At 33.9% G+C, this 21,375-nt stretch overlaps 1 protein-coding gene across 1 annotated transcript; it reads right to left on the bottom strand.

The window, feature by feature from the left end:
* Positions 1 to 4,870: 4,870 nt before the first annotated feature.
* On the bottom strand, positions 4,871 to 20,937 carry LOC110027890 (pentatricopeptide repeat-containing protein At1g01970-like). Its single transcript, XM_020729554.1, has 4 exons — positions 20,868 to 20,937; positions 18,661 to 18,817; positions 13,234 to 13,603; positions 4,871 to 5,860 (listed from the first exon to the last, which is right to left on the bottom strand). The coding sequence occupies exons 1-4, from the start codon at positions 20,935 to 20,937 to the stop codon at positions 5,111 to 5,113; spliced, it is 1,347 nt and encodes a 448-aa protein (XP_020585213.1). The 3' UTR covers positions 4,871 to 5,110.
* Between the last annotated feature and the right edge of the window lie 438 nt (positions 20,938 to 21,375).

Raw genomic sequence — 21,375 nt, 5'->3', positions numbered from 1 at the left:
TATATATATATATATATATATATTGAGGAAATGAGCATTATTCGGCTCCCTACATTTTAATCACAAAGGTTAAGTACAAAGATGGTGGTAAAAATCCAAAAAAAAAGATATATTACACACCCATAAGGGATTCCTCGGCCACAATACAACTCCACGCAAGATCCGCCAAAAAAGAAAAATAACCAAAACAATAAACTAAATACAAAATCGTATACCCAGGTATCCGTACCAAAAAATCCAAAGTCGGGAGGTGCTCTAGAAAATCGGAGACGCTTGAGCCTATGCTTGGAGGATCTTTCGAGGCAAAAAAGCGAGACTTGTACCAAAAATAACACGCAAAGAGAAAGGCTCCAAACCAAAGGTTCTCGACAACATAGAGAACATACCAAAAAAAAAGTCCCCAAACCGAAGCATCAAACACCTTAACCCAAGGGCACAGGATCTGGAAACATGGTTAGAAGAAAGCAAAACCCAAAACTATCATATATCACTACATACATCAAAGTTCATGTACACCAAGCAAAACTAAAGGACTCCACTAGTTGCGCCATAATCACAGACAACTGTCTGAAGATACCAAGGTCACAGAATATAGTAGATGTGCATACCAGGCAACAAACCCCATCCAAAAGAAACACCAGCAAGGAGAAAATAGTGCAACATAAAATGCTTCCCCACTTCGCCAAACAAAAAGAAGATATAAAACAAAGCATCCCCTGCCCCCATAGACTAACAAACTGAGAGCGACGAACCACATAAAATATTGTGTGATACGTGCGTAAATCTTTGAATAATTTAATAGTCTTGTTACCATCATAGCTCACCTCATTCGAACAATATTAACATGCGGATGAGATAGTTGCAGATCAATGGTATTCGTGTGGTATTAATTAGGGGTGTAAACGAACCGAACACGAATGAACAGAGCTTGTGTTCGTATTTGATTCGTTGGAAATTTAGTTTGTTTGAAATAAGCTCATGTTCGAAATTATTCGTGAATGTTCGAAATTATTCGGGAAGTCTCTATTCGTGTTCGTTTCGTAACGAACGAGCCGAACACGAGCTGTTCTCGAACAATGAGCCAATTTGACATCGCTAAAATTAATATATATAAATAATATATTATATTAATTATATAACTTATATTATATAAATATATAATATTATATTAGTATATTACGTTATTATTAATTTATTATATATTATAATTTATATAATTTATTTTTTTTAAATATCAATATATATATATATATATAATTATTTTAAATTATTGTATATTTCGAACAATAACGATTCGAACACGAACAAACGCATCACTGTTCGTGTTTAGTTCGTTTAACTAACCGAACGAAAAAAATTGGTTCACATTTGTCTCGTTTACTTATCGAACGAATCGAACACGAACTCATTGACGAACCAAACACGAACTGTTCGGGAACAATGAGCTTTTTTGACAGCCCTAGTATTAATAGTATTGAGGAGGTATTGAAGTGAGATATCACATAAATACCACTTGAATATCCGTGTTCGCACGTACTTCATGCGAACGTAATATTCTCTCCATCTCAGCGGAAAATATTTCCTGTTAGTACATATATTAGAATAAATATTTATATATAAATACTTAAAATATATGCACCTTTTTTGGTATAATATAATTAATATTCTTTTAAAATTGAATAATTTTTATAAATTATTAGTTTTGAGGCGAGAACAAAATAATCATGTAGCTTTATTTTGCTGCATTTTAAGACAAGTTCGTACAATTAGCATCTCATGTACTTCGTAGGAAGTGACAGTTTTTCTGGATTTTGTTTTTTAAATCATAATTTTATTAGCTTTTTTCTAATATTTTAAATTATATTTTAAAAAAAAAAATTGATCAATTATTTTTGTTTAATTATAAATTTAAAAAATAATACTTTTTGTAATTTCTCAACTCATAATTTACAAATCTTTTATTTCTATTTAAAAGATAGGACATAATAATTTAAACAATAATCATTAATGTAATATATACATAATTATTCGCCTAGGATCTATTTGAGATAACTCCCAATTTTTTATTGAAGTGACAATTTTGGTCAGCAGGTCGTGTTCAAGTATGACAAACTAACCCGACCCGCCTTCAACTCGCCAACTCGAACTACCCGACCAGTATAACTCGTTTAACATAAGGAATAACAGTTATTAAATTTTAAATAAAGCCAATTTCTGGTCAATATTGTGTTAGCAGATCGATTCCAAGTTAATTTAGAGTTGGAGGGTCATTTCGGGTTGATTGGTCAATTTAAACCCGATCTGAAAAATTAAATGAGTTAGAATATGTAATCCAAACCCGACCTGCAAATTAATTGGCCCAACCCAAACCCAGATCTGTTCAGCCGGGCTCAGAACGAGTTGGCGTATCGGGTCAAATTTTATAAAGCTTATAAGAAAAACAATTTTTTTAAAAGGAGTGGTGATTTTTTAGTTTTTATTTATTTTATTATTATTATTATTATTTATTTTTATTTTTATTTTTTGAGAAAGTTGAAAAACAATTTGTTATAGTATCATAAAATTAAAAGGAAAAAGCAATAAGAAAATAATAGTCCAATAGAAATGTGATGGAAACCCAAAAACTATAGTAATGATAAAATTGTCACAAAAGTCCTTATGACATTTTCTTATTTCGCATGTCTTATTTTGTTTTTAACAATTTCACCCTTTCTCTCAAGCTTTTGAGTTTCTTCGCTTTTAAATGCTTACATAGGAAGAGCATATTTCTATTCTTCTCCTCCTTCAACTTGTATTTGATGCATTTTGAAGCAATCTATGATTAGATCTTCTTAAATCTAAATGACAAAATGACTGAAGAAGGTCATGATTGATAAGGGCTTCCAATACCATAACTCTCTCTCTTTCTCTTTAATTTTATGACTATATTTATTAATTTACATATTTTCTACTTTCTTAATTTGGCACATTTTTTATGTCAAAATCCATAGTCTTAAGTTCAAAAGAATGTGTTAATGCTATTGTTTGTCCATTCATTAAGCATGATAACAGAGTTATTTTATCTAATTTGCAAGTTTTTTTTTTTTTTAGATTTTAATGCATGAATATAACATCATGAGTAAAAATCAAAGAAAATTTCTTGTTCATGAATAATTGGGCGGGCGAACGACAGGGTAAATAGACCATCTTGGCCTATTCTATAGATAATAGAGCTTAGGAGGAATGCAAGATTCCTTTCGCATCACCAGGCACGACTCACACATTCTTCTACTTAGTGGGCCCATTGAGACCGCCTGACGAATTGACTTTTTGGACTATTTCGTCGGATTGACCTACATGAGTGACTTGCCTATATAACTTCAAGTGTCGAAATGTCATCTTGAGGTTTCCTCTTTCTCGGGAGTCAAGTCGTGCTCCTCAAACAAGTTCAAGTAATTCACCCAGCCAGTGGACCTAGGGATTTTCAGACGGTCAAAGTAAGGCTTAACATTGAAGGGTTAACATCAATTAATGACCACTTATGAGTTGCCTGGTATCCACCTCGCCATATTTTCATCAGAACACCATTGACAAATTTCATATTGTGCGACTAATTGATTTTTCTCATCTCTATGTATTTAGGGGGAGGCAAGAGAATGAGGGATCTCTCTGTTTCTCTGACTCTCTTTCTCTCTTTATCTATCATCTCCCAGATCATCTCTCAATTCTCCTGGAGGTGCTTATCGAAAGAACTAAGAATTCATTTCTAGAAAAATACATCCAATCTCTTCGTTTACATCTTCCATACACATATCTCTTACTATTTGTATGTACTCTTGAACAATATGAGATCATACATCCTAAAATGATTCAACAATTACATAAAATATAACAAATTATATTTTTTATAACATTTAAAGACACACACACACACACACACACACACGAATAATAATTGTTGCTATTAATGTGGTAGAGAACTATCTCCCTATTGAAATGATCTTAAATTTTATGCATATATGCGCCCTCATCCTATAGTTTTAATAATTCATGTCATCTACTTCTTGATTGTAATTATTAAATATAAATTCTAGCTCTAACCTTTATAATGATATAATCATAAATGATAGTAAAGCAAATGTTGCAGTTGATACAATTGCAAATTTTATTGGAGTTGTGAAAGGTTTTAATGAAGATTGTCGTGATAATTATTTTGAAAGAAGAACTAGAAAAAGAGCTTTTAAAATTTTGAAAGTATTTTACCATCATAAAATTTATGACCGCGATAGAAAAATAATCTGAAATCATTATAAGTTTTGTATTAATAAAATTATTGATGTTGCAACAACTCAATATGAAGGATAATTACAAAGTCGCCCAAAAATGTGCTCATCATTGTGGGCAAGAGTTCACAAGTAGATTGCAAATCTAGAGGAATAATTATGCTAAAATTAGATAGATTACATCCCATAAGCTAATCATGAGCTAACCTTCATTTTCATAAAAGATAAAATATTTAACTCATATTATGATGGCATTTCATTCAAGAATGTACAAGTTTATGAGACTAAGAATAAGAGGTTGAAAAAGCTAACACCTTCATTTGAAATAGTATATAATTGTCATGGGACATTAAATCCCAAAAAGGAATTAATTTGAAAAAAAAATCTCATTTTTTGCTCACTTTCTTAATTGTAGTAAATCATCTTAATTTTGTAATTCAACCATTTTCACAAATTAATTGCCTTGATCTTATTTCCTTGTTAAAATTGAAATACATATTTTCTAGCATAGATTTACAACATTAAAATGTCATAAAAAAGAACATGAAAATTTAATTTTTTATAATGTAAATACATGAGAAATGTGTGGGATGCATGTCAATCCCTCAAAAATAAAAAACTCATTACATATGAGAAATTATTGCATCAGACACTTGACGCAAAGTGTATAATTAAAATTGGTCACATCAAAATGTGGACTCCACTGAAACATACTGATTGATTATTTTTTAAATGCATATGACTCATCTTAACACCTGACTAATTTTAATTGGACACCTACGCAAATTTACATCAAATGTCCTACTGCAATAATTTTTCATACATATATATATATATATACAAACTATCTATCTAAGAGCAAGCCCTAGTTCATGAATCACACCAAGCCCCCTAAGCCACTGAGCCAACACCTCCGATGCCTCACTCTCCATCACCACACCATCTCCCTCCAATTCCATCAACAAATCTAAAGCTTCCTCCATCTTCTTCTCCTTTCTGTAAGCCCTAAGCATCACCGCAACGCACTTATCATTCGGCTTCAATCCCGCCGCTCTCATATTCTCTATACTGCTCCGAGCTCCTTTGATCTTTCCCGCCACGCAATAAGCATTCACGAGCAGCGCACAGATCCTGCTGTCCGGAACGATCCCCGCAAACTGAATCGCATCGAACACCCTCTGCGCGCCCTCATCGTCTCCGGCCATCGAATACGCCCGCAACACCGCCTTGTAAACCTCTCTCCCCGCAACCACCTGTTCGGCCTCCATGACTTTCAGCAGGGCTTCCGCGAGTTCCGGTTTTCCCGCTCGAATGTACGCCATGATCATCGATCCGTAAGATCGCTTGTCGATTGGGGATTCCAGCAGCTTGATGTGCTGGAAGGCTTCCTCGGCGCGGCGGAGATCGCCGGATTTGTCGTACATGTTGATGAGGACGGTGAGGGTGACTTGATCGCAGGGGAACCCTCGGACCTTCATGGATTCAAATGTCGATTGCGCGTCGGAGAAGCGATAGTGCTTCGCGTAGGCGTCGATGAGCTTGGTGTAGTCGCGAGCATTAGCTTCGAATGATTCTTCATGGAGGGCGTACTCTATGGCCTGGTAAGATGGAACAAATTTTCCTTCTGATCAAATAGCTGTAAAGGAAGATTTACATATCATACCCCACTCAATTCTTATGTATTTAAGAATGTAAGAGCTAAATTTTGATTTTTTCATGCATATCAATGAAAAAGGTCATTATTAAAACTCTTTAACGCCCGAATAACAAAATTCCATTTTTTTCGTACGCGAGCTACATACGGACGACTGATGCTGTGCACTAGCAAAAAAAAAAAAAACACCTCATTGGTGTATCGCGTCCGTCTTCCGTATTTAGCTCACGTGCGAACGACGTACGTAAAATTTTCTCCCTCTGTAGGATCCCACGACGTACGTAAAATTTTCTCCCTCTGTAGGATCCTTTTTCACTACCTTATTCTGCACTTAATTTAAAAAATGACCGTTGGAAAAATTATAGTTGTAGTTGATTTTGAATATAATTTGGTAAATATCAAGAACTGACCTGTCATTTGAGTTCATAAGAAAAATATATGAAATAAACCCTTTTGTCAAATTCAGAGGATTTCTACATTTTGGAGTTTGGCCAAATGTAAATGAAATGCACTGTAATCTTTCAGTTCAAATTTGGTATATATAGAAGCAGATTGATTCGGCCATGTCCAAATACATTGTAGAAGCTATGGCAACGCACCACCACCCCCATCACCTCCGGTGGTGGCCCCCCCCCCCCCCGGGCGCCCCCCGCCCCCCCCCCCTACCACTGTCTGACCACCCCACCATTGATAACACCACCAATTGTGCGCAGCTGCTGCTAGATTTTATATGTTAATTTCATTTTATTTCAAACCTAAATAAAAAAAAGTAATCCCCTATATTTATTTTACACCTAGTCAAACAATTCTACAATATTTCAAATAAATTATATTTTAATTACGTTGTAAATTTTTTTTTTTCAACAAACCAAACAAAACTATAATGTCATTTTGATTTCATAGTACTTGTTGCGAACCCTACCTCAAGTGGCAGATAAATTATAAGATCGAATTCGTAACACCATGAGAATTAAAAGCTAAGGCCTTCTTGGAAGAACTAAAAGGCATTCCTATCAAGCCAATATGTAACTATGTTACAGCTAAACCATTTATGGTCTGTTATGGTGCAGCGGCGGGGCTGCGACGCGATGGGGTGTCGTGATTCCAGGGGTTTGATTAGGGAGACGCGGGCGAGTTTCCTTAAACACGTTCGATAATTTGAGCCGCGACCTGTCTCCTATGTTTGCTACGTCCTTCAGTTCGCTATTAGTCCCGTGTCCCCTCGCTCGATCTCGTCTCGCATGTGTCGTGCCTAGGGTTTTTTCTCCTTTCCCTTCTTTTTCTTCATTCTCTGACACCCGTGACAAGGAAAAATTGGCGTTTGGTTCCTTCTTCTTCCGGTATCTTCTACCCCTCATCTATTCTTGGTGGCTTTGCTCTGTTAGGTATATGGTTTGCACATAAACTCATTCGTTTTGGGATTTTTACATACATAGCACCAGAAACATCTATTTTTCTCAATTTTCCGGTGGCTTTGAATTTGTTTGGTTTGTGCTTTGTGATTTCAGTTTCGTTATGGTATTATTGATTTCACGATAGCTTCGGTCTATTTAGTTTGTGGATTTATTCTGTTCGTTGTGGTTTTATTAGTGTAATTACATACCTAGCTCCCCATGTAGTGCTTGCCGGTATCTTTGCTTTGCATGGTTTGTGGTTTGCACTTTTTTTTTTGTTTTGTGATAATTACATTACATACATAGCTCTCAAAACACTTTCATGGCGGCTTTGTCATTTTTGATTTTTGGTGTTGGATTTGTTAATGAAAAATAATTATAGAGATTTTATCATGAACTCTAAAATTTGAATGGGAATTTGAGAAATGGATAAAAATTAGTGTTAGATTTGTTAATAACAATCTTTCAGCTGTTGTGTATATTTTAATATGGATTGAGATTTTATCATAAATTTTGATATTTGAGTGAGAATTTGAAAAATAGATGAAAAATGGTGCTGGATTTGTAAATAGTAATGTTTCGGGTGTTGTGTATATTTTGAATAAGTGTTGAGATTTTATTATGTACTTTCTCATGAGAGTAAGAATTTGAAAAATGGATGAAAGATTGTGTTGAATTTGTTAATAATAATATTTCACGTGTTGTTTATATTTGGATAAAACTCATAAAATAGATGTTAATAACCTATAAAGGACTTGGGGGTTTGTTGCTATGCCCTTTGATTTTATGGTTAATAAACTCCATGGTTAAGAAGCTCATGTGACATGGTGAGCTTTCCAAAGTTCAACTTTCATTTTGTTTTTAAGTTTCACTTGTGCTTTCAAAATTTGTTGCCACTACTTGTTTGGCGTGGTGTGGAGTTGGTGGTGTGGTGGTGTGGAGGTGGTGGTGTGGAGTGGATGTGGTGGCGCGTGATGTGGAGGTGGTGTGTCGGGTGGTGTTGATGTGGTGCGGAGATGGTGGTGTGTCATGCGGAGGTGGTGGTAATGATATTATGACAATTCTATTTTTCTTTGAGTTGCGGTAATTATTTTTTATGATAAATATTTATATTGTTTAATTCTTTTCATGCTAGTAACATAATGGTTAAAAAAAAAAAGCTCGGTTCATCTGCTATGTGATGTAAAGAAATCAAACTAATATTTTACAATATCTGTCTGAAGGACATTAAATTGGAAAATAGACCCACAACCTATTTTAATAAGGAGCGCTGACAAAATATTATGAAAAGTTTAAGAAAATTACAAGAAGAGAATACGACGGGATGCAATTGAAAAACAAATTAGATCAATTAAAAAAAATTGAAAATTTTGGAAAGAATTGAAACGATGATCCACAGATTTAGGTTGAGATCATATAAAGCGAACAGTTGATACTTCAAAAGAATAGTGGGTCAAGAGATTGGTGGTGAAAATTGATCAAATGTCCATAAGAATTATTTTTTTTTTAATTTTTTCAAATACATCAACATATCCATCTCATTACTTTGTAGGTGGTGTCAACAACAAAACAATTTAAATTCAGTAGCATTAACCTTGAGCTAGAGAGAAATTGGATCATATGTTTGATGGAGTCGTGACAACATGCGATCATGCATGGGCTCCTAGTGAGCGAGGGTTTGCTTGCATAGCTGAGAACTAGGATGTCAAACGAACAACTGACTCCAACGAATGTCTCAGCCCGAACCTCAATGAAGTTGAATCCATCAGCTAATCTAAGCATTTGAGGGTTGAGAAAAAGAAAAGCAAATGTGTTTTCATTAGAAGCCAAATTTCAAAATTAGCTGCCTCATGCATCAATGACCCTGGGACATCACAAGCAACTTCAATCCAACAAGTTATGTGAATTCCGGAGGCAACTCCAGAAGTTTATGAGAACATGTCGTAATGTTTGTTCTCCATCAAGTTATTGAAATACCCAAGTCGTAAAGAGTTTTTTATGACATGACACCAAACCGTAGGGTCAATTATTTACTTTATTTTCATGACAATAAAGACGCTTGAATTTCATTATTTCTAGTTGCACTATTTGTATTTGTTTTTCATTAGGACAATTTGACTTTTGCTTTTGATAGTTACTTTTCTTTAGGATATTATTAATGTTGCTTTGGTTATTTGTTTTCATCAATTAATTTGTTATTTGTTTTTCCAAGCGTATTTATAATTGTTGTTTGTTTAAAAATGTAGTGATATTAGCTAATTCGATGATTCTTATATGTGTTAGCTGATAAAGCGATTGCCTAACATAGATGCATATAAAGAAAGACACGGAAGAAGAGTTACAACTGTGATGTGTTTGATGTATGTGTACTATAACTTGTACATAGCTCGCTCTCATTGCATGATATTTTCATATATTGGTGATAAGTGGGTTGGAGAGTTTTTTGTAGGACACTCAACAAGATTTATTAATATGTACCGGATAACATCCCATATTCATCAATCTCTTAGAAGAACTACACATCAATCATGGACTTCACGGCCCCTCCTTGATGACTTTCGGAGAAATGTTAGTAATAACCTTCTATATTTAATCACAGAATGAATCTATGAGAGGTATCCTAAAGCGATTCCAGCACTCATCTGAAAGAATTAGTAGATATTTTTCAGTTTGGTTGAATGATCTAGTCAGTTTACCATTAGAACCAGATGTCCCAATATTTGAAAGAACTCTCATAGTGATTGCATATGAACCACAGTATATATATCATATTTTAAGATAATTCTATTTATTCATTAATTTCATAATTCAACTGAATACAATAATTTATACACCCTTGTTAAATTTTTTAGAATTGTATTGCAGTGATCGATGAAACACATTTGGATGCACGTATATCAAATATGAAAAGATCACATTCATTAGGCGATGCTAATCACCAACATAAAATATAATAAATGTATATGACTTCAACACGTGTTTTACTTTTGTTAAGGCTGCTTGAGAAGACAGTGCACACGATGGTCGCATATTGAAATTTGCCACAATAACTCGGAAATACAACTTTCCCCACCCACCCCCAGGTTTGCTCCACCTGAAACCCTGATTAAATATTTTTTTCAGTGCAATACTAATTATTGTATTTATGTCAGATAAATATTATTTGGTCGATGTCGGATACCCCTTACAGAAATGATTTCTAAAGTCATTTCTAGTCACATTCTTGATTTTGAAAGAGTCAACAATGTCAATTAGGATAGGAAAGAAATGTTTAACAAGAGACACTCGTCCTTATGCGGTGCCATTGAAAGAATATGTAGAATGTGGAAAAAGTGGGTCGTAATGCAAAATATGTCAACATATTTGCTTTTTAAACAAATGCATATTATGGTGGTCACAATGATTATCCACAACTATATTCGGCGTCATCCTTCGCGCAATGACATTGACTTCAAGAAAGCTGATGAAGATTATTCGCATGTCCCTACTAAAACATATGAATATTGTCTTGAACAATTTTTATCACAAATAAAAGATGAATTACTTGAGACTTGCACCCAAGATGAGGAAGATTACAGAGTTGAAATAACAGATTACAGATGTCATCGTTGGCTGTTAAATGGATTGATTGTATTTTTTTTTTGTCGCTACTTTATTTGCAATAAGTTGTGAAAATTTTTATTATTCATTATATCGATCTTTTATCCAATCATCTATATTTTGAATCTCAATTTTATTTCTCGCTTTTTTGCATATATTTTTCCCCACTTAGAAAACTAATGAGGCAATCATGGATATAATATGTAAATTTTTATTGTATGTTTTATTTTTGGTTTTTGAGGTATATGATGAGACATTTGACCTTAAAGATTCTTCTGGATGACCTATATCTCGTTATTGGTTATTTTCATATATGAAATCCAAAAGAAGACGACCAAGTTCTTCTCCTTTTTCAGTGCTATAACATTTGAGGTTCTTCTGGATGATCTTTTTTGGTGATATGCATATATGACACATACGAGCTTGGTATTATGTGATTTAAGGGCAACCAAGTACAATTTTTTTTATAAAATTTGTTGTTTTTTTATAGTGACAGATTCGTTGGTTCATACTATGTTCTTTGAAATCTTAAACTAATAAAAACTTGCATTAATTACTTCTATTTTTTTTTTTACTTTTGCATCGAAGTATTTGTGTTTTGTTGTTTTAAACCTTCAGAAAAGATGAGCTCAAGGACTTCCGGTACCTCTAGAACATTGTACTGCTACTGTGGTCTACCATGTTCTCTGCTTAGCTCGCAATAGCCAAATAATTACGAGAGAGTTTTATAGGTGTTCGTGGAGAAAAACAGAAAGGTATGACTTCTTTAGGTGGACAGATGAGTTGGAGGAATCCACCGTCGATAGTGATCGGGCATGGCGAGTTTCCTTAGAGTACAGTTTATCTCGTGACATAAACTAATTACATTTTAAAAACAATATTAACATATTATTAATGTTATTTTAATATTTTTTTAATTTTGATCGTCATGTTACTAATTATTTTGTGAGGTGCGTTTTATTTTGTAACATTCAAACTGAATATTTACTTTTAAGTAAGAAATGTGTTAGTATGAGTATTTTTGTTATAAACATCATTATAGTATAGGGGCAAACAGATCATTTGTCCAAAAATAGCTGCAGCATAGCTGTTTCAAAACTCCAAAAATAAATAGATAGTCAGCTTCTGTGAAGTAGCTCTCTGTCACAGCTGTTGCGCAACAGCTTTTTAATAAGATGCAACTGCCCCAAACAGATCCTTAGTAGCACAAGATTAGCAGAGCACATAACCTAACAACATCCAACCTACACAGAATCATAAGTTTTTCCATTAAAATGAAAATGGTTTTTTTGTCACGTATGGAAATTAGGAATTATCACAAATAGAAAGTTCATAAGCTTTATAATAGAGAAAACAAACTAATGGTTAGGGGTGTCAATTCAGGTCGGATTCAGGTCGGATACAAAAATGACCAAACCCAAATAGGGTCAACCCAAACCTAACTCGAATAATAAGCGATTCAAAAACTAAGTTCCGAACCCAAACTTGACCCGCTAACATGAACCCAGCCTGAAATTTTGTGTTTATTCGGGTTATATTTGGGTTACCACGTTCAACCCAAACCTGGCTCGAATAATAAACAGATCGAATTCACTGACCCGAACCCGACTCAAAAAATATTTGAATAAACCTGACTCTAGGATTTTTCGAGTTGAGTTCGATTCGTGTTGGCATGTCATGTCAATTTTTGACACCACTACTAATGATAAAAATTAAGATGCATAATAAAAAAAACATGTATAATCCACAAGCAAATAATCAAATACTTCAGCTTTCAAGTGATCAAGAAGATTATTATAAAAGGAGAAAAGTGTCAAAATAAGCCCAACTTTTGCAGTGTGGGATATTTTAGTTTTGAAGAAAGTGTCTAAATGGTCCCTTGATTCTTCGTAGGTGGTCATTTTCATCCTAGAGTCTATAAATTGTCAACTTAGTCTCTAAACTCAAAAAGTCTGAAAACTAATTTGACACTTTTATAGACTCTGAGACTAAAATGACCCCATGTAAATAGTTCCTATTAAAATAGGGGACTATTTTGGCACTTTACTCAAGTTTTTGAGTCTACCAAAATGTCAATTCAATACCTAAACTCTTTTCTATGAGACAATAAAATGTCAACTTATTTTAAATGAAAGAATATTTTAGCTCCTATTAAAATAGTCCAGAGACTAACTTGACACTTACAAAAATGTTTTGACTAAATCAACCTCCTATAAAAATTGCAGATATTTTTAAACTTTTCCTATTGTAAAAAGAAACTCGATAGCAGAAGAAAATTAAAATGCATTAAGCGATAAAAAGAGAGTGATGGATGATGCTATACCTCAAAATACAAAGAAGTATCTATCCTCTTAATTTCTTTCAACACGGAGAGCCAATCACATCTTTTAGGTTGCATGGCCTTTACCCATGAAGCTAACAAAACGAATAGATCTTCCTCTTGAGAGAAACATATGATGCGTCTCAGAAGTGCTTTGCAACGATTCGTCAGTGTCAATGAAAGCTGAGATATTTCATGTTTTTGAGCCTCGGTTATGTCGGGCCCAACTTCACGCCATTTTAGCTTAAATCCTTCTGTTACATCACCATTTACTGCTCCCTCAACAGTGATCAACTTCCCATGAAACAAGCATGAAGAAGGGGAGCGGAAACAAGACTGTGGAAGGATTGCTCTATATTTACAAATGTCGAGCCTGTTATGGTAAATGTGGGAATTTGGACCGGTTAGGAAGGCATTCGGGAGGAAACTGGAAAGGCTTGGCGAAGAAGTGTAGGGCAAACTCATTCCCAGAATGTGCCAAATTATGATAACTGATTTATCAAGTTTGATGAAAGAGTAATTATAGAGATAAAACTGATGGAAGATTAAGAAAAAAAATACAATAAATGAAAGAGTAAAAGATGTATAGAGATAAATGAGTTAATTAACAATGCAGTTCCATTTTGATTCAAAGACATCCAACTATAAAACATTTTTAGAATGTTGATTCATATACTTCTGTCTAGCTAAAAAAAAGGAATAAGCTAATTAAAAATACGGTCATATAAACTAAACATTAGTATAAAACAGGTAGAGATGCAATAAAAGCATTTCAACATCTTTAGTAAACATGGATGAAATGTAAATATTAATTTCATTCCTTAAAAATGTTTCATTGCAACATAAAAGTTGATGTCTTCTTCTGGTTAAACCTTTGCACGTAAGATTCGGAATACCATTTATCAATACACGTCTGATTTTTTTCAACTTTTTCTATGGGTGAAACACAAAAAAAAAAAAAAAAAAAAAAAAAAAAAAAAAAAGAAAAAAAGAAGATACAATGACAAATTGGCTTCTTAGGGCTACTTATTCTTTTGATATGTACGGTGTGGAGCTTGATTTGAAGCACCAACACATGCTCAAGAAAACCGAACACTGGGATGGGGTGCTTTTGCGCCCCTTTGGGCACTGAAGTGCCCAATGCACTTTTGTGTCCCTTATGGGAGCTTTAGCGCCCACATGGGGGCGCAAACAAAGGGAGGGGTGCTTTTCCGTCCCCTTTCGGCGCCCAAGCGCCCAATTTGTTTTGGCGTTGGCGAAGAACTTGGCACTTAGGCGCCAATTCGCCCACAACTAAGAGACCGAAGTAGTTGACACGATTTTTTGGTTTTAAGACCAATTTTGAGTGGTGTCTGTACGAGTTCTTCAAAAAATTCATGATGAAGGAGAAAGTAACGAAGAGGAGGATTATCGGGATCTCGGCGTGTGTTTTTCATGTCGGATTTAAGTAAGACGGTTTGGAGCGAGTCCTGTAAGTTTACTTGTGTGTAGAGAAGAAACTAGTGTGAGTTCTTTGTAAAATTTTTTGAATTCCATAGTGGAATTTCTTGGTGGGGTGGCTCCGTAGTTTTTTCCCGTTCTCAGGTTTTTTCCATGTTAAATTTATGTGTTCTTTTTTTTTTTGGTTGCTTTCATTGTGCTTCCATTAAAATTTTATTCTGGTTTTCTCGAATCTTGCGTGGTCTTGTTATTCTATGTAGTGGTTTAGTTTCTAATTAGTCCTAAGCCCAGTAAAGTTGAGAATTGTTCTCTTTATTCCTATCAAATTAGTATCAAAGTGGGGTTTGATTCGAGTAAGAGCAATGGTCGAAAAAGCAAGGTTCAAAGTAATAAAGTTCAATGGGACGAATTTTGCACTTTGGAAGATGGAGGTGGAGGATTTGTTGTATCATAAAAAGTTATACTTACCACTACAAGGAATTACCAAAAAGCTTGAGTCTATGTCTATGGAGGAATGAGAAGTGTTTAATTGAACAACATTGGATTTGATCCGATTGTCACTTTCCTTATCTACTGCGTTCAACATTGTAAATGAGAAAACCATGGTGGATTTCATGGCGGCACTAACAAAGATGTATGAAAAATCCTCTGTTTCCGATAAGGTTTTTCTGATGATGAAGTTATTCAACATGAAGATTGTGGAAGAGAGTTCAATAACAAAACAACTCAATAATTTAAATGCTGTGACAAGCCAGTTGTATTATGTGGGGATCAAATTTGATGATGAGATCAGTACACTGATGATACTATTTTCATTGTCGGACAGATGGGATAGTTTGGTAACAACGGTGAGTAATTCTTCAAAGACTTTGAAGTTGAACTTCGATTGCATCGTGCGTTTGATGCTGAATGAAGAATTTACAGAAAAGTAACGAATGGTAAATCTTCAGGTTCTGCGTTGAATGCTGATAAGAATGGAAAAAATATGGGCAAGAATACAGACAGAAGCAAATCCAAGTCCAAGCAAGGAAAGCTCAAGTCAAAAAGAAGTGAACGTTGGAGCTGCGGTAAGAAATGATATTTCAAAAAGGATTGCAAAGCTCCAATGAAAGTTGGTGGTTGATGACAGGAAAAGAATCTCTCTACAAATGTCTCTACCGGTAAAATCCAATATTATCCCTAGTCTTATCCATAGTCAGTACTGAATCTTGGATAGTAAATTTTGGTGCCTCTTTTCATGCTTGTCCCAATAAAGATATATTTAAAAACTATACTTAGAGCGATCTATAGAAGGTTTATTTAGAAGGCAACAAAGTCTGCAACAGAGTAGGAAATATTGATGTTGATATCAGATTATCGAATGGAACAATCTGAAAGTTTACTGAGACTAGACATACTCCAAGTTTGAAGAGAAATCTTATCTTTGTGAGCTAGCTAGTAAGTTACGACTCATGACTAGTTTCACAGGAGATTTGTGGAAGGTGATCACGGGGCATTAGTGATGACTTAGAGCAAAATTGAAAGCACCTATTATCCGATCAATGAAATGTCTGATTTCATTGATGTGGCTAGAATCAGCGTTGATGCAGGTTTGTGGCACCGAAGCTTGACCATATTATCGAGAAAAAAGTATGAAGTCCCTACTTTCTAAAAATAAGCTTCAGGGTTTGAAACTAGTTGATTTGGATTTCTGTGAAGATTGCATATAGCTTGCAAAAGAAAATTACATTCTCTAAGAGCGCGTCAGTGGTGAAATAAACAAAAACTTAAGTTGGTGCATACTGATATCCAGTTCAGTCCATTGAAGGTTCTCGCTATTTTGTCACATTTATTGATGATCATGCGAGAAAGGTATGAGTTTATTTTTTAAAGCAGAAATCTGACGTATTTCAAGTCTTTAAAAAGTGAAAAGCTATGGTAGTAAATGAAAGATGTTTGAAGCTGAAGTGTCTCAAATCAGGAAATGAGAGTGAGTACCATGATCAAAAGTTCAATAATTCTTGTGCTACAAAGGGGGTCAGACATGAATTTACTGCCCAAGGACACCACAACTGAATGATGTGACTGAGCGCATGAGCAGAAAATTACAGACGTGTTAGGAGCATGAGGCTACATGCAAGGTTGCCAAAATAATTTTGGGCTGAAATAGTAAACACTGCAGTTTATTTAATTAACTGTAATTCATCAGTAACTTTGGAGGAAGACTTACCTGAAGAAGTCTGGAGTGACTAAAAGATATATCTATCTTATTTAAGAGTATTTGAGTTATGCATATGTACATATTAATGCATGGTACAAAAGCAAGCTTGACTTAAAATCTGTCAAGTACGCTTTCATTGGATATGATGCAGATGAATTTGAGTATAATAAGTTCTGTAATTATCAGAAGCAGTGATTCACTTTCAATGAAATTAAGATGTACAAAAACAGAATCAGAACTCTGAACAGCCTGTCAGCTACTTCTGAAGAATTCAGAAATATTGATATAGATGACACTAATGATCAGAAAATCCTCTGATTTTCTCGAATATTTTGTGATCCTGTTATTTCGTGGTTTGGTTTAGTTTCTAATTAATTCTAAACTCCAATAAAGTTGAAAATCTTTCCCTTTATTCCTATCATAATCAAATTTAGCACAACCAGAAATGAATAGTTACACTAACAAAATGGGTTCTTGGGGCTATTACTACTTTTATGAATTTAAGATTTAAACACGTTAGAAGGAATTATAGAATTTAAAAATAATTAAAAAAAGACTTCTGCTACCACTTTTGAACTCCAACAATCTTGCCTCTCTTGTCTGGAAAGTGATTGAGGATAATTTAGCGTTAATGTTTCTAATGTATGAATTCATGCAATGAAATTTCATCATTCATAAATCACAAGCTACCAATTAAATAAAAAAATAGTTTTAGTTAAACATAGATAATAATTGAAACTCAACTGATAACAAATGGTTGAAATAATTCAAAAAATCAAGCAGGGATTTATCAACATATAAAATCCGCAAACAATTAAAATTTATTTACAACAAATTAAAATCTCTGATTTATCAAACCAGTATGTATATATGCAAATGAAATAAGAAAAAGGAGCAAAATGCCAAATAAAGAAACCTCAAACCAAGCCTTATGTTGGTACAAAGAGATGCCTTCCAATAGAATTAAGTAGTGACATACATTGGATTAGTGAAAACTAAGGTAGGACCTCTCCAAAGCTAAAAGAGAGATCAACATGAGCATATAAGGCATTGACATAGACACCAACCAATTCCTATGTATTTATGTATCTAATACCAAAACTTTATTTTTTACATTTATACCATCGAGATCTTTCATATCACATAAAAATACCACTATTTTAATATTTTAAAAGTTAAATACACCTTTTCTTGCATAGGTAAGATGGTATGCATGCAAAAATTGAAGGTTGGATTTATAAATACATAGGAATAAGTGACATGTATGTAAATCATGCATATATTTATACTAGAATTCAATCAAATCAAAAAGAGATTTACAAAAATGCACATAGAATACATGTCTAACTTACCCACACTAAATGTGTATTATAAAGATCAAGAAAGCCAAGTTTCTAATGTATGATTATGGCATTATCTAAACAGCATTTCAAACATTACTTAAAAGGAAGATTTACATGCATGACACTCAATTCCTATGTTTTTACATAAACGTTAATTTTTTACATATATGCCCATCTTACGTATGCATGAAAAGGTGCATTTTACATTTTTTTTTAAATTAAAATAATGCATTTTTTATGTGATATGAATGATTTTCGTGGTAGAAATGTAAAATGAAAGTTTTGGTGTTTCTATGTCCCTCTAATTAGAAATATCAAGCGATTATTCAAATGAGAACATTTAATAAAACGCAAGAAAACCTAATTTTCATGCGCGGACATTTAAAATATAAACAATCAAATTCACGAATAACAGTTCAATAGATCAAAGAGGGGGCTAAATTGTACCTTGAATGTGTATATGTCGACCCTCTAGGTTTCCAGATAGAATTGAATTGAAGGTGAAGTAATGGCTCGCAACTGCCGCCAAGAATCAGCCAAAAGCCGACTGCTCCGGCAACGATGAACGGGACATGAAGGGCTGATGCAGGAAGGAGAAGTTCAGCTCACTATGAGCCGACAATTTCTAGGGTCGCTTCTCTTTATTTCGTCGGGAGAGGGAAGTAGATGAAATGGTCGAATTGAAATAAGAGATTTTAGATGTTTGGATTTTTGTTTTTTGTGGTTATATTTTGAAGGAAGATTTAACATAAATACCACTCAACTCTTATGTATTTACATCTAAAATTTAATATTTATATTTATTATGCTTTGTTTTGATGAATTTATGCATTAAAAGAATACTTCACTTCTAGAAAGTAATTAATAAATGGTATTATTATGTGATGTTAAAAAATCGATTGTTATCCAACTAAATAAGAAATTTTAAGTGTTCGATATGTGGCTAAGAAAACATTTCAATAATTTTTTTTTTAATTTTTTGATTCTCTCATATTGTGCTTATTAAGCTTGCTTGCATAGATATTCTCTTATAATTTTATTTATGTAAATATCCTTAAAAATTCATTATGCATCGAAACTCTCATGAGAAATAACCGCTTATATTTAAGTACTCAGGTGTGTCGGAAGATTTGTTGCGCTAGAATGATTGTTTAGCGTCTTAGTGTTGCATGGAAGTCCAACGCAAATACAACTAATTGAAGTGATATATCGAGATAAAAGTTTTTTATATGAAAAACTTGAAACAGTAAAAAACTATGGGGCTTAATCTATTCAGAACGATCCATAATAAGTTGATGAATATACGTAAAAGTTATTGTCCCACAGGCGAGATGGTGTTACATTATTTCCCAAAGTACAGTGGTCGTACGCAGAAAAAAATTCTTGTACGACGATCAGGAGCAGTTGCAGTTGGGAGTAGTTGTTAGGACATTGATGCATTGTTTTCAAGATGAGTGTTGCACTGTGTTCAGAATAATGCATTGCTCTGTATGGTGTTTCATTACTCTGACATATTGGTCTTTATTTTGCACAGAGTTTTCTTATTTTGCGACGTCGGTCTTTACTTTGCACGGTGATTTGTTACTTTGTGGCGTACATCATGACTCTGAGAAAGGCTTCATTGCAATCAGCATGGGGCGATCAACAATGATCGACGATGGCCAAAAAGTGGTGGTCTACGCTAGTCTGCGGGAGCAGGGTGAAGGTCGTGTTCGCCTGGTCTTTGGTCCAGGACAACACTAGAATTCAACTTTTTCTTCTTGAAACAACTCTAGGCCCAGCTCTTCCTCTGATTCAAGGTCTTGGTCCCATTTTTATGAAGAGAGTAGGCATCTATTTATAAAGTCTGGGAATGTCTCCCCTGCAAATAAAAAATAAATCTAAACATATTTATTCCCACAGTTGAATGGAGTTTTGTGGACATTTAAATATCTTAATGATGTCAAAATTGAGTAATCTTAAGCTCGTTGAATTCTCTCATCTAGACGCTCGATTTGACCATATGTTTGAATTTCAAATAGTTCACATATATTTCAATTATTAGTTAAAAATTGATTCGAATGTGAATCAAAAGTTTGAAGGAGATAGAAATTAGACTCTAGGAGTGATTATATAGATAATGACATACAAGTAAAATTCACATAAAATATTAATACAAGGAAAGAAAATAACTAAAACTTGTGGTGTAATTGAGTCTAGCTATTCCAAGCTCATGAGCCAAGTTTATCTACGAGCTTAAGCTCAATCTCAAATTTGAGCTCATTTATCCTACGAGCATAAGCTCAAGCTTCGCTTAATTTGACTCGAGGGCTTGCCAAGAATGCCCGATTAGTTTAATTAAGATATATGATTATGATTTATTAATTTTAGTTATGTTAATTATTAAATTTAAATATTTTGATATCTATAAATGAAATTGAACTAATTAATTAATTAAGATCAATCGAGCTCAAGCCTACTATGAGCTCAAGCTTGAGCCAAAACTCCACTCAGACTCAACTTTTTTATATTTATAACTAAAAAATCCCTTAAAATTTCAACCCTCAATGCATACATATTTCTTTTTGACTTAACAATCAATCATATATTTACCAAATTAGGTTCATGGCCTCAATCAATCCTAAACATGTTTCCTTACAAAGGAAAATTATTACGCACGTTGATCGCATATTCAGACGACAGTCCAGCTGCAACCACTCCACTCTGAATCGCACGACAACCCATTCAGACATACGCACGTAACAATTTCTCCCTTACAAAATAATATCAAGAGCTACAATGTACTCACGAAACTGTCCCATGCTAGTTTCTATACATGATTTATGATTAAAAAATTAAACACTGATTACTACATATGTGACTTATCAGTATTAATTTATATGATTGGCGTGTCTCTCTTTCAGCCTTCATGATCGTTCACTTATCTATTGCTCACCCTTATTTAACGTCACATAATATCTTTTGATGAATCAGATTTGCAATATAAATAATTGTAGAGGACAATTACATATATAGCACTCCAAATATTGCTATTTACAAATCGAGCACATTCTCTCGTTCATTTTACAGTTCTTACTTGAATATCAAAATTCATAATAAAATGCCAACCCATATTTTTTATTTTTATGATACACTTACATACATGGAGAGCCCCTTGTGAGG

The sequence above is a fragment of the Phalaenopsis equestris genome, unplaced genomic scaffold (genome assembly GCF_001263595.1).
Source record: "Phalaenopsis equestris unplaced genomic scaffold, ASM126359v1 Scaffold000002, whole genome shotgun sequence".
Taxonomy (NCBI): Eukaryota; Viridiplantae; Streptophyta; class Magnoliopsida; order Asparagales; family Orchidaceae; genus Phalaenopsis; species Phalaenopsis equestris.
The sequence above is the reverse complement of the archived record's forward strand: the minus strand, read 5'-3'. Positions and strand labels throughout refer to the sequence as shown.